Source organism: Dendrobium catenatum, unplaced genomic scaffold (assembly GCF_001605985.2).
Source record: "Dendrobium catenatum unplaced genomic scaffold, ASM160598v2 original_scaffold_76759, whole genome shotgun sequence".
NCBI classification, from domain to species: domain Eukaryota; kingdom Viridiplantae; phylum Streptophyta; class Magnoliopsida; order Asparagales; family Orchidaceae; genus Dendrobium; species Dendrobium catenatum.
The window spans coordinates 743,706-758,590 of NW_021395205.1; the positions used below are offsets into that span (position 1 = coordinate 743,706).

The following is a 14,885-nucleotide window of genomic DNA, read 5'->3' on the forward strand; positions in this document are numbered from 1 at the left end:
TTTTATTTATTAGTATAAAACAAATAGATTTGGAGTTAAATTTCTTTATTTCTGGCATTATAGAAATCATCAATTTCAGATTTTATACTATTTTCATAAATTTTTTATATATTTATCTATATATATTTAAATAATTATAATTTATTTATAAAACATTCAAATTTTTAAATTGATTTAAAATATTATTAATATTAATTTGCTTAAAGTAAAATATGCTCTTTCATGTAAATATTTTGATTTAATTTAACTGTTAAAATGGTATAAATGTTTTTTTTTTAATTGAGAGCACAAATTCATAAATATCACATATACAAGCTTCAAACATAATATATTTCAGTTGAAAGTTTAAAGATCAAAATAAGCTGCACAAATTGTATAAAAATAAATATAAAGTTTAAAATATTAGATATCAAAATATATTAAAATTTTATGGTATGAATGTAAATACTTCTTTTTAAATTGATTAGGCCATAGTTTTTAACTACAATTTTTTATTTTTAAAACTTAAAATAATATATGTAGAGAGAGTTATATATTATTATTTATTTAGAAGAATAAAATAAATTGTATTATAAATCTTTAGTGAACTATCTCAATTTTAAAATTTTTAGTATTCATAAGTTTTCTCTTTTTTTAATTTTAAACTTTAATCATTCAAATTTTATAATAGATCTTAAAAAATATGAGGATAAGTAGTTTTTATTCTTCTAAATGAATAACACTCTATCTCTATTTATGAGAAAAATGTATAAATCATATATGCATCTTTGTATAATTATGGAGTCTATTTTGAGTTGAGTTGCTAATTTTGAGTGAGTCATCTTCGAGTTGAAAAAAAAAATTTTTTAACTTTTTTGTGGATTGAAATATAATAAAACATAATTGTTAATCATATCTAAATTTAAGTTTATTAGATTTTGCTAGTGTTAAAATTAATTTTTATTTGGTTATTAATTTATAAATTTTTAGCTATAATAAAAAAATTTACACACCATAAAAAACATTTAAATTATTAAATACTAATGGTCGGACAAGCTGCCGCCTCGGCCTGCTAGACGGTGGAAGTCAGATGGTCGAACAAGCTGTGCGAGCAAATGATGGAGGGCAAAAACCGTGTCGTGAGAGCTGTGTAGGCTAGCGAACAAGCATAATAGTGGTATAGGCAAGCAACTGTGCCTAAGGTTTTCAAAATGGGTCGCTGGGTCACTTTCAGGTTTCCGAGTCAACCCGAACCAGCCGGTTATTGAAACAGGTTGGCATTCTAAACCCGAACCTGACCCGTATATCAAACGAGTTGACACAAATCCAAAATTTTATGGGTCAGATTTCAGGTGTGTCAAATATTGACACCCTATTTAAATACTTAAAATTTATAGTCTTAGATGCCCTGTGTGAACATTGAATAGTTTACTTTTTTATACGACTTTCAATGAAATGGGGATTTCATATCTTATTGATGGGTTCCATTGTATAAATTTTAATATTTTTAAAACTTAGCAAGTGAATATTGTGTTTTATATGCATTCCAACTATATATGAGATATAATATTTGCCATGTGTAGAATGTGGATGATGATATTTACTTATTGTGCTACCTATTTTTTCTAAAACATAACCAACATGTATGACATCCATGATATATATCATATTGTTTTTGCTATAGATTTGTTCATATGAACTCTTATGATATTTTGTATGTGATCTTATATACTTTACGATTGTACTGCTATGATCCCCGATGCCTTACTATAATGCAAAGTACTATTCTCCTTTATACATGTTGGTACAACTGATGTCTTCTCATAACAAGCTCGTGTGAATTACTTACTCCTCTTTTTCACATGAGTTGGTAGCATCGATGCCTTCCCCAAATGAGCTTGCACGAAAACCCTTATTCTCAATTAGATGTGCAAATCCAGTTGATGTCTTTGACAACGAGCTCTATTACGAATCCCCTATATAACACACCATATATCTTATTGAGAAACCTCATTACTTTTCTTTGTCCCTCACATGATGATATCTAGCACTCTCATTCTTGCACACTATTGATTGGAATCAATTTTAAACAAATTTAAATATAGGTTGAACAATGATTCAAATCCATTTTAAATGCTTAAGAGCCTATTTATCATTACGTAAATATATAAGTGCATCACAAAAGAATAAATTTTAAATATTTTTTTTGATGCAGTGGACAGTCTAAGGCTTCGTTTGGAACGGCTTTCTTTATGCTTCTTAAAACATCTTTATAGTACAAAATTTAAATTTTTTGTACTAAAAAGCTGTTTTAAGAAGTAGAAATAAAACCGTCCCAAACGAAGCCTAAGACTCGTGTAATCCCCAAAAAATAGTAGTTATTATTATCTTGAATCAATTACGTGTATTAGTGCAGAATGAATCATAGCTGGCCAAATTTACCTCTATAATGGAAGTAGTGGATTTAGTGATTTACATAGATAGATATCCGACCCAGTCATCGCTGCCCTAGAAGCACGTCGTTCTCTCTGCGTGCTCCCTCGATCACCCGTTCGGCGCAAGGATGGCCTTTTCGCTTTCTAACTCAACCATTCTTTCAAGCTTTCGATCCCGTTTTCAGGTGAAGCTTTTCTCCTTTAATGCCCTAACCCTATCAATCTCTGCGTTGGCCGATTCATGTTGTTAGTTTGGTCTCAGTGACGATTTTGATGCAGGGAGAGGGACCGGATCATATCCTGCGTCGTGGGTACCACATCGAGCTCGGAGCTCGTGAGAAAGCAGTGAGTTTTTTATATACAGTTTCGCTTATTCGTTGACCTCAGCTATAATATTTATATTTGGTAGTTAAATATGCTTTTTGATCGACATTGATTAATGAATAGAAGTTGCTCGATCATTCTTATTTTATCTTCGAGAAGCTTTTGAGGGGAGATTTGTCCACCGTGTTTGCAAACACACACAAATGGAGGATGTGGTGCTCGGGTTCTTACCTATTGTATACTTCATTGTAGCTATTCGTTTGTCAGTTGTTCACAGTTTAGATCTGTATATGTTTTTAGTACTTGTGTGAAATTGAGAGGCTAACTGGAGGTTTATTTTATTAGTATGTTCTCGAATTTTTTAGTTTATATACGGTATTTTCCATTGGAAAATTAATCATATGTTAGTCTAAATTTGATTAAAATAATGAAGCCTAATGCCACTTTAATAAATTCTCACTAATCGACATGTTACAAGTATAATGCCACATTGATGTAGGCAAAGCCGGGGGGTTAGCGGCAGATTTGATGGCCGCTGGGTTCATCCCCCTTGTTTTGGCCTCTTCTGTCCTCTGATTGCCCGGTAAACCCCCCCTATTTTGGCCCTTCGGTTCCTCTGCTTGCCCAGTTCCTTCCCCTTGGCGCTGTCTGTTTGGTTGCTTTGTCCTGCTGGCCTTTCGGGTGCTGCTCCCTTCAGCTATCTTTTGGCCTTCTGCCTTCCCTTTGTTGATTGGATACCATGGGCGGCTGTTTGGTTCCCTCTTTTCTTCTATATTTAGTTGCTGATTTGAGACTTTAAAAAGAATATGTTATGGAGTGATTTTTGGAAAGAAAACCTGAGGGTTTTTTTGATAGCTTGCGAGCTATGTATTCCCTTCTCTTCTCCTCTCTATGATTTCGTATCGGGCTTCTTATCTATTTATTCTCTCTGCAAGTTTCCACTCCATTTGTATCCTTCTTCTCTAAAAAAATATAAGTTGGGTTGAATCATTGTAAGGTGTTTTAACCGTTTCCATCACAAATTGTAAGGTGTCGTTTCGTGTGTTTCATGTTGTGTCCTTTTATTGATAGTTATATTGTGTTTTTAAGAAAGTATAGTTCGTTTGAGTTGTCTTTTTTTATGTTGATATGTTTTGAAAGGAAGATCATTGTGTTTGCAATCTTAGATTTTTCCTAAAATTTTGATTGCATCGCACGTTTTGAAAAATATTTGATAATATGTGCTTATTTAAATATTTTTTTTGGTTTGGATTTTGATAGGAATTTGCTTGTTGAAGTAAGAGAGGAGCAAAATGTAATACAATAAATATTACATATATATGATATCTCTAAAAGTGACAGTTTGTAACCCTTTTTTAAATTAAATCGTGTTTAGCATCTTTTGCGTTTTGAACATTGGGCATACTAAATGTGAATTATTGATGGCTTTTGGTGATGGCAGAGGAGGAAAGGTTGAATTAGTATATAGTTATTTGGGTGTATTGTATAGTAGGGAGCAGATTGTTATGTTCATTCATGATTGCTTTGGTACTTGTACACTATGCAAATTTTCATTTCTTCACATTTCCTACCATGTAAAGGTTTTTGGCCCCTTACCTTTGAATTTATGTTATTGTTAATCCAATGGCAATCATCTTTGCTCATGAAACTAGGGGAACTGGACGGAATTAGAACGATCATCTTTTTTTTTTTCGATCTGTTTACCGCAAGAGTAGGAGGTTAACACCTCCAATCTTTTGTAATATTTATCTTCTTGTGAAACCTGGCTTTCCCTCAAAAATTAGGTAAAGCCACGCTTCTGTGGAGTATGAATGACTGCACTCTTTATCAAAAAGAGGAACGGCCCTCAACTAAAATTTTCTTATAGCGCCACACTTGTTCATTGATGATGATAAAAAAACTTAATATTTTTCACACTTTCTGAGAAAGTTCAACTTATTTAGGATGGTGGATTTTCCACTTCAACATTCAAATAAAAGTAGAAAACTATATATGTACTTAATTTTCTCATTTTAAGAAGGATTTGAATGGTTGTAGTTATCAGTCACTTCAATTTTTTGGTTGCTTCTTTCTCTAAACTTCCCTTTGTTTCATCACTTCATGATTCACAATTGGAATGCATTTTCCTTGTAGGAAATGCTCCTTATTCTTTAATGAATGCATTTGAAATTATTTTTTGAATATGCTCCAAATGGTTACTACTAATATTTTTATTGATGGAACTTTAACATCCTCTAATTATGTTATGCTGAACTTACAGTGCAGCAATTAAAGTAGGTTAAAGAAACTTGCAAGGTAATTTTTTTCATTCAGAAAGAAAATTCTTAGTTCGTGAACTTAATGTTACTTTATAATGCAAAGCTTAATATTACCAGGAAGACATGATGAAAACCATGGAATGAGCATAATGTCAGTAGAGCATGTGATCATGATTTAAATTCTTAATATACTTGATGTTTGAGAAGAATTCTTGAATAAAATCCGAAGGATGTTTGGTTACAATTCTAGTAACGAATATATAGAAGAAAACTACGTGTTTTTGAAAAACTACGAAGAGAGTATAGATGAATAGACACACATACTACACTGTCATTGAACTTAGCTTCTGGATTCTCCAAAATAGCCCTCCAACTTCACAAAATTGTCATTAGATTACCTTTGCCTAGGAGAAGAAATGCCTTTGCGTGGCCCTCTTCAACTTGTTGCCTTCACTGAATCATTAAGGAGTGGAAGTCCTCAACATCACAATAATTGTAGCCTTCAGCAGTGCCTCTTCATGCAATATACATTGCATATCCATGAGCCAGACCACCATCTTTACACGAAAACAACATCCTCTTCAATAATTCTCCCTGCTGGACTCTTTGTTGTAAACAATAAGGAACGTGAGAATCAATCTTTCTGGGTTCTTGATCAAAGCCTGTAATTCTCTACCAGTCATGAAAAGGAAACCTGAAAATTACAAGAAGAAAAATAAGAGGGAAAAACTTCATAGGAAAATTGAAAATGATTTGAAACGTCCTTACAACAATGAGTGAGGGTGTATTTATAATTATGCACTCACACCATAAGGTAATTGCATAAACTGAAAATTATGCAAATAACCTCAAGATAAAGAAACTATTAATAGCTCTTACAACAGAGTAAATGACCACATAAGTCAATTTTAACAAAAAAGGAATTGTCTTGATCTGACGAAACATGATATCTTATGCTGATAGGCTAATTGGAGTGCAATAGCTGATTCACCAGTTGTGGATGTAAGACAGTGACTACTATATCTACGGTTACCAAGGATGGTTTATAAATGATGCTTATGAGGATTTTGAAAATTAGGATAATTGTAATCACTCAATAGACTTCAGAAGTCTACTTAAACAAGAAAGAGTTAGAATTGGCATTTGAAGGGACTACTATCATATTTCGAATGACACATTTTTCTGCCTAACATTTAGAAATTCAAAAAATAATAAATTTGTGTTTTTCTCTAACAAGACAATGGTCTCTAATAAATCCTTGTCAAGTGCCTTATGCTATATTCACACATTCTTCATTCCTTGCATTTGAAGTCGTGTTGATCCTATTTTTCATGTGATTTTATTAATTATTTCTGCTACAAAGGTTCTCCTCCCAAGCTACTTGATTCCTTTTTTTGTTTCTTCTCGGCATGATTTTCTATTAGTTTATTGTGTTAAATATAGTGCTTTTTAATTCTTTAATGTCATTGTTTTCTTGCTCAAAGGGGCTCTGAGTTTATCTATCTCTTAATTTTGTGCCTAACATTTACATATTGCAAATAGATAGGACTATATAAAAGTAGATGACTTCAGGAATGTCCACTATATGCACCTTTTCAACGCACCCTTTCAGTTGTTTCACTTGTTAAGGCCTTATTCCATATGCTGAGGGAGGGAGGGGAATGATTTCACAGACGCACACTTTTTCAAAAATTTTTTGCCCCTTCACCATCTTATATGTCAAACATCGGACCAAGCTGTTCAGTAGCTTCTGCAGCCTTGAACCACTTTGTATGGTGTTTCATAATATAATCAGACAGCTTGCAGAAGACCAAGAAAAAATGTTACTTTTTATTGGACTTGTTTGATTTGATTATGAATCGATCAAGAAATAATTAATTTTTTTAGAGAAGTCTAAGTTTTGAGTATTCTTATGAGCCTAATGGTGATTCTATAAAATTCATGTTGGTTGCATTATAGAGGCAGATTAGCCTACTGAGGCCTTACTAAAAGATCTGATTATCATATTAACAACTTGTGCTGTGCTGGAGCGATATGCTGTATGCGCTAGGAGAGTTGCTAGAGAATTGATTGCCATTTTATCTTTTGTGTAGTTACTGATAAAAATAGTCAAAGTTGGATAACATTGAGGAATTTACCCAAATTTGTATATATTGAATTAAGAGGGGACATTTTCACATCATCAGTTAAAATGTTGGCGCCCTAGGTGCACACTATCAAAATATTATAAATTTATTAAAGCAAGCAAAATATTAAATAAGATTAAAGTTAATTTAATACTTGATTTTAAATTGTTTTTATTTATTGTTTAAAATAATATATATTTTGATTAAATTTGAGGTTAGAATTTTTAACAAATATTGAATGTAATACTTATTTAATATTTTTGAAGTCTTTCTAGAAATGATATAGGTGTGATTATGGATAAGAGTTTAAAAGATAATGTTGTAAAAATTATTAGAATTGAAGATAGAATTATAGCTTTAAAGATTGTTGTTGATGCTAATATTATTACTATTATAGGTGCTTTTGCTCCTCAAGTAGGTTTAGATATGTGTTTAAAATTAAAAATTTTGAATTACTTAGAAGAATTATTACAAAAGATATCTCTTGAAGAAGAAGTTTTTATTGGAAGAGATTTGGACATATTGGTATAGAGACAGATGATTTTAGAAACATTCATGATGACTATGGGTTTGGAGCAATTAAGGAAGGTGTTAATACTATATTAGATTTTGCTATAGCTTATGATTTTATTACTTATAATACCTTTATTTAAGAAAAGAGACGAGCATCTTCATTAACTTATAAGAATTTGAATATATAAACTCAAATGGATTATTTTCTTATAAGAAAAATAGATCGTTTAGATTTTAAAAAGATTGTAAAAGTTAAATTTCGGTGAAAGTTTAATGTATAAACATCGCTTATAAGAGATAAAAAACAAGAAACTTTGTTATAAAAATTGTTTAATATAAAATTTCTAAAAATGGGGAAAAAATATTAAGAGGCCCTAAGGAGTCTAAGAAATATATGCGACGTAAAAATTTTAGTTTTTAATTGATTTATAATAATAAATTAGATACTGAGGAGGACAAAAGATATATATTATATATATATATATATATATATATATAATATATATATAATAATATATATATATATATATATATATTATACTATTATATATATATATATTATATATATATATAAGTTAGCCAACAAATGAGATAGTAGTAGTAAGGATTTAGTTAAAGTGAAGTGCATTAATGATGAATGTCAAAAAGCTTTTTTATTAAAAGAGGATATTCAACAAAGGTGGATGAGATATTTGTCTAAGTTTTTCAATGAAGATTCTGAGATTATGATAATTTTAGTGACCTTAGCACCCTTTAAATGAAAATAAAGATTTTTATTTTTATCAGGCCATATAGTAAAACTAAAGTTAGAGGGCTTTAAGAAAAATTTAAGTGTGGGAGAGATGTTGAACCTGATGATATTCTAATATTATATATATATAATATTATATATATATATATATATATATATATAGCCAAACAAAGAGGTAGGTAGTAGTAAGAATTTAGTTCAAAGTAAAGTGCATTAAGGAAGGTCAAAAAGCAATTTTAGTAAAAGAGGATATTCAACAAAGGTGGATGAGATATTTGATCAAGTTTTTTCAATGAAGATTGTTGAGATTGCGATTAAACTTTAGTGCCTTAGCACCTTAAATTGAAAATTAAAGAATTTTTTTTTTTATCAACATATTTGGTAAAAACTGAGTTAGAGAGGCTTTAAAACTGAAGATTTTTTATATTTCCAGAGAGGATGTGAAAATGCTATAAGGAGATTGATATATCATTCCTGTGCTTACTAACTTTTTAATATTATTTTATACTGAAAAGATGTTCAGATGATGGTGGGAGTGTGTTGATTTCTATTTTAAGAATAAAGTGTGATCACAAGATTTGTGCGTAATTATCAGAAATTAAGTTATAGTGCCATATTTTAAAATTTAATGGGATTAGTAGTATTTGAGCATAGTTTACAACATGATACTAATGTTTCTTAAAATCAAATTTGGTCATGCCGGATAGGTCTACTAGGAAGCTATCATTTATATGAGAGGTTGGATGGAGAGGTATTCAGAGAATGGGGTCTACTATATGATATTTTATTTATATGAGAAAATATATGATAAAGTATTAAAGGAGAAGTTGCTATGTTAGGAGATTTCTAAGAAGAAAGAGGGTTTAATAATGCTTTATATTCAAGTTATTTTAGATATGTATGTAGAGTTGTTACTTGTGTTCAAACATAAGTTGGGCTTGACCAAGTATTTTCATATTTCAGCTGGATTACATCTAGGATCAGCCTTAAGCCCATATCTTTTTTCTTTAGTCATGGATGTTCTCACTAGACATTTGCAAGAGTTTTGTACCCTGGTGTATGTCTTTTTGATGATGATATTCTTCTTGTTGATAAGACTAGGGAGGGAGTTAAGTAAACATGAATTATGATGGTTAACCTTAGAGTCTAAAGGCTTTCGTTTAGTAGATTTAAAAATTGAATATATGTAGTGTAATTTTAGTAATAATAGTTCTAGTGGGGATTGGTGACTTCGGTGATCAAGTCATTAATAAGAGTACACCTTTTAGATATCTTGGGTTATTGTTCAGAGTGATGGTGAAATAGATGGATATTATTAGTAGAATTCAAGTTGGATGGTTGAAGTAGAGGAATGCATCGGGCTTGTTGTGTGATATAAAAGTCTCCCTCAAACTTAAGGGAAATTTCTATAAGATGGTGGTTATACCTGCAATGCTTTATGGTGCAGAATGCTGCGTCATTAAAAGAGAAGCATAATATTTAAGTTAAAGTGTTTACAAGATGAGGCATGCGAGGTGGATGAGTGGCTTTACTCTTTAGGGAGATGATATGAAATGGGCATATACATGAAATGATTGGGATTAGCCTCCAATGGAAGTAAGATTAGAGATGAGTCGCTCTTAAATGTTTGGTCCACAAAACGGCGCCTTTCAATGACCCTGTTAGGAAAGTAGATGTATTAGATTTTACTTATGTAAGAAAGTAAGTAGACCTTAAAAATACTTGCTAGAAAAATATTAGAAATGACCTTTCTTTATTAGATTTTAATGAGAATTTAACTTTTAACATGGCACAATGTAGAAAAACATGAATACATGTAGCCGACTCCACATAGTGGGTTAAACTGCTTGTTGTTGTTGTTTTAGAGTTTTTCTCATTCTTAAAAAATGATTTTATGGCCTTTTTTTTAAAGCATGTGTTAAAATAACATTTTGGTTAGTTTACATAAACATTTTGGCTTGTTTGCATTCAAGCTTGTACTAGAACTTTTTTAACTATTGATTTTTTTCACATATTATAGGCTCATATCTTTAGAGTTTTATTATAACTAAAAAAGTTATGAAGTCTATATATATCAATTTGGGATGATAAGCCATGCTATTCGAAGATAAAAATTCTTCACATATCTTTTTTTTTGTTGTTTAATTTTTGATCATTCTATACCCCCTAACTTCTATCATATTTTAGTTTTTTTTTTTCAATTAGGTTGCAACCAAAAGCACTACCTTTTATCTTTAAAGAAGTCTTTACTTATATATATATATATATTTATATATATATTATTAATATATATATATATATATATATATATTTATATGTGTGTGTGTTGTGTTTGTTTGATTAAGTTTTTAATCATAGACAAAATTATTATTTTGTCATTGCTTATTTAATTTGGAAAGTATTCAAATGCTTTTAACACTATTTTAAATATTTAAAATATATTTAATTTATGTTACATTCAAAATTTTTTGTGAGAGTATTACATTTAAAATTCGTTTAAACTATCCAACATTGAATAAATATCCAATAAATTTAGTCATTTCTCTTTATAAAATTGTCATTTTTATTCCCAAACATTTTAAATATCACTATTAATTAGGGGTGAAATTGAGTCGAGTCGAGTCGAGCCGAGCCAGAGGTTGTTCGAGTCGAGCATCGCTGCCCAGGATACCGAGGCTCGAGCTGAGCTCGAACTTGAGTCGAGCTCAAAATCCGAACTCGATCTCGACTCGTCTCATATCGAGCGGCTTGTCGAGCTCAATCCGAGCTCTAAATCGAGCAACTCATGCCGAGTTCTACCGTCGTCGCGTACGCTGCCATCCTGAGGTCCGTCCGTGGCCGCGTTCGTTTCGAGCTCCGTTGTCCAGATCTGAGCTCCGCCATTGTCTTCATCCTGAGCTCGGTCGTCATCGTCTCGAGCACTGCTGTCGAGATTCGTCCGTCCGTGGCTACGTTCGTTTCGAGCTCCGCTATCCATATCTGAGCTCCGCCATTGTCGTCATCCTGAGCTCGTTCGTCGTCATCCTGAGCATCGCCGCCGAGATTCGTCCGTCCGAACTTGTCGTCGCCGTGTTCATTTCAAGCTTCACCATCGAGATTTGAGCTTCGCCATTTTCGTCATCCCAAGTTCGTTCGTCATCGTCTCAAGCGGAGCTCGAATATCGATGGTGTTGAGATCCGCCCGCATTGAGATTTGTTCGCCTGAGTTTGCCGTCGCTATCTAGATCCGAGCATCCGCTGTTGAGATCCGTCCGCCTGAGTTTGTTGTCGTTATCCAGATCCAAGCATCGGCTATTGAGCTCCGTCCGCCTGAGTTTGCCGTCGCGTCTAGTGTCCACTGTCGAGCTCCGTCATCGCCGTCCCGAAGACTCGAACATGTATGTCATCGTCCCGAGCACGTCCCTCCATTGCGAGCTCGTTCCCTCCAGTCAAGCTGCTCGTCGAGCCGACGAGTCGAGTTTGAGACCTGTTCGAGCTCGAGCTCGATAAGCCTTCGAGCTCGAAATTGTGTTCGAGCTCAAATCGCGAGCTCGATAAGCTCGACTCCTCGAGTCTATTACCGAGTCGAGTCCGAGCCGGCTCATGAGTCGGCTTGACTCGGTTGCACCCCTACTATTGATTAAGCATTTATAGTTATAGCAATTCTTGAAGGTATAATATAGTAAAATATTTAAATTAAAATAAAGTTTAATTTTAAATAAAATATTAATGCCGTACACTCGGGACATGTACATTTTTACTGGTGATATAAAATGCATCTTGGGTTACATTAAATACAATTAAGCTATTTTAATGATTTCAAAGCTACCATCCTATTTTTACTCGCACTTTTTAGTTGTGATTTGGATATGAACTTATTGAATAAAGACATGTTCTATGTGTTTATCTTGTGCTTGATCTTAACTTTGATACATTTGATATAAGATATCAGTTAATTGTTATTATTGCTTTTTTCATTTTTTTTTTTTCATGCTTTCCAATTAATTTGATTACAGCTTTTGGAAGAAGATCCCGCTTTGAAAAGGTTCAAATCTTACAAGAAATCCGTAAAGCAAGCATCAAAAATTGGAAATGTGCTAACTATTCTTGCAATTGCTGGTATGTTATTACGGGTCTTTGTTTTACTGTACGTTTAAGAACTAAATAACTATATATCTACATCTAATTTTGATGCAAAATTTTCTAATGATTTTGCAGAACTACTAACTTTAAAATATGAACACTTTGAACTATGATGTAACATTTGTATGCTTGTTTTAATCTAATCATATAGCATACACAAAGAGTTTGCATATACACTTTTCAGAGGCAAACTAAATAACTACTAGAGAGGAGAGAGAGAGAGAGAGAGAGTGGTCAATGGTTCAGATAGAAAAAAATGTCAAACGCCGGCCTTCCGATGATCTGGATAGGAGAGTAGATGCGTTAGATTTGGTCTATGTTAAGAAAAGTTGAGGTAAACTAAAAAAAACTTGATTAAAAAGTATTAGGAATACCTTTTTTATTAGATTTGAATGGGAATTTGACTTTTTAACAACTTAATGGAGAAAAATGATTCATGTTGTTGACCCCACATTGGGATAAGGCTTGATGTTGTTATTGTTTTAATGCAAGAGTCATGATCTCTTATATAGGCTTTGGGATTACAATACTTTCTTAATACCGCACTAACTATTAAGGAAATGAATTATAGTCTTTATTACATGTATATGAAGTATTTAAAATATTTAGAACATGTCAAAACTAAGTGGATCTATGTCTAAAAATTAATATAGATGAGAATCCTGCTGACCATATTTGTTCTGCATCATTTCACCTGGACCAAAAGCTCTTCTTCTAAGAGTTGGAAAATGAACATGTTTGTACAAAGTCAACATGTACAAATCAGCATGAAATGCCAATGGGACTTTCAGTGATTGAACGACCTTCAAGGAAGTTGGAGGTTTCAGAGCTGGACGTAAATACATACGGTGAATTAGATGAGCTACAATCCCACACTAGCTTGAGTTGATAGAGGACAAGTACACATTAAGAAGTCAGTAATAATATAGGGAATTGCTTAACATTCCATAAACAATCTTAATCGATGGTGGGGAATCTAGATATTTCTGTATTTATCTACGGCATGTACGCAACAATAAAACAATCTAATAATTAAACTTTTGGGAAAATAAGGTGTTGTTTGCCTCATCTTAGTGTTGTTTGCCTAATTTAAATTTAGCCTGTAGAGCGTATAAGCACAAGCTCTTCTCTTTTAACTTAGTGGTGTTTTCCTCATCTTTTCAGCCTGCAGCTATGAGATTCTTGCAGTGGCAGTTTCAAAGTAACTTTAGAGATGTCACTGACAGCACTTTTGGTTGGTGGAGTTTTATTTTCAAAATACAACTTAGTATATTCTGTCTGTTTATAGAACCACTTTTGGGTTTCATTTGCGTATTTATTCAATGAAGTTACATTTTCAAAGCTTTTGAAAGGTGATGAATAATGCTTTTTGGCCAGATTCAGACTAACCAAGTAAGGCATTGCAGCTTTGTAACTATAAGTAGTAGTGCTTTTTATTAGTATTTAGAACTTTTCCTATGTGAAACATTTGAATTATATTTGACTGATGAAGTTTTCACACAAACTGTCTGCTTTAAGGATGGTCATCAGGAACAGCCATAAAACTGGAAGTTTAAAACTTGTTATATTGCGATCCATTGTTACGAACTGGAGTGCCTTGATGAATAAATAGATTTCTGTGTATTAAGGGGAAAAAGTTGTGTTAGGGTTATTGATGGAGATATTTGATAAATAATATAAGATAAAATAATTGTGTTTTAGGATTAAAAATAGTATTTAAATGCAAATTTGTAGTAAAAAAAACAGTTGCTTTGTGTCTTTTAGTTCTGACGTAAATTTCATTATGAACTCTTGAATATTGATTCTTATTTTCTTTCTGCATTAAAGTGGGACGTCATTTTAATGAAATGGTTATTGTAAGCTAAATCTTTATGGCCTTGCTTATCATGAAACTTTTCCCCGATGCTAAATCTCCAACAATTCGCCTATTTCTCACCATTTTTCTTCATTTTTAGCGATATAGCCAATGCCTTTCTTCATGATTCTTTAGATGAAATGGTTTTCATGTCTCAACCATGGGGTTTTCAAGATACCCAATATCCCAATCATGTATATCTACTAAAAAAAGCTCTCTATGGCCTCAAGCAAGCTCCCCTTCAATGGTTTGTCACTCTTTCCTCTTACCTTACTCTTGAAGGTTTTCATTCCAGCTAAGTCAATTCTTCTCTAATGATCTATAACACCAATAATATCCACATATACTTTCTTGTCTATGTTGATGATATCTTGGTCATAGGTAATGATCAATCTTTTAGTAATGCTCTTCTACACAAACTTCAGCTATGTTTCAATATGTGAAATCTCGGCAATTTGTCTTGTTTTCTTGGAATCAATGCACTTAAGAAAACCAATCCTATCACCTTTCTCAGCATACCTA

The 14,885-nt window shown here is 32.3% G+C and overlaps 1 protein-coding gene across 1 annotated transcript; it reads left to right on the forward strand.

Moving 5' to 3' along the window:
- The first annotated feature begins 2,475 nt into the window (after positions 1-2,475).
- On the forward strand, positions 2,476-14,012 carry LOC110095667 (succinate dehydrogenase subunit 7, mitochondrial). The gene is made up of 4 exons (XM_020821302.2): positions 2,476-2,599; positions 2,694-2,759; positions 12,382-12,484; positions 13,673-14,012. Exons 1-4 carry the CDS (start codon positions 2,543-2,545, stop codon positions 13,711-13,713), a joined length of 267 nt encoding a protein of 88 aa, XP_020676961.1. The 5' UTR covers positions 2,476-2,542; the 3' UTR covers positions 13,714-14,012.
- The last annotated feature ends 873 nt before the right edge of the window (positions 14,013-14,885 follow it).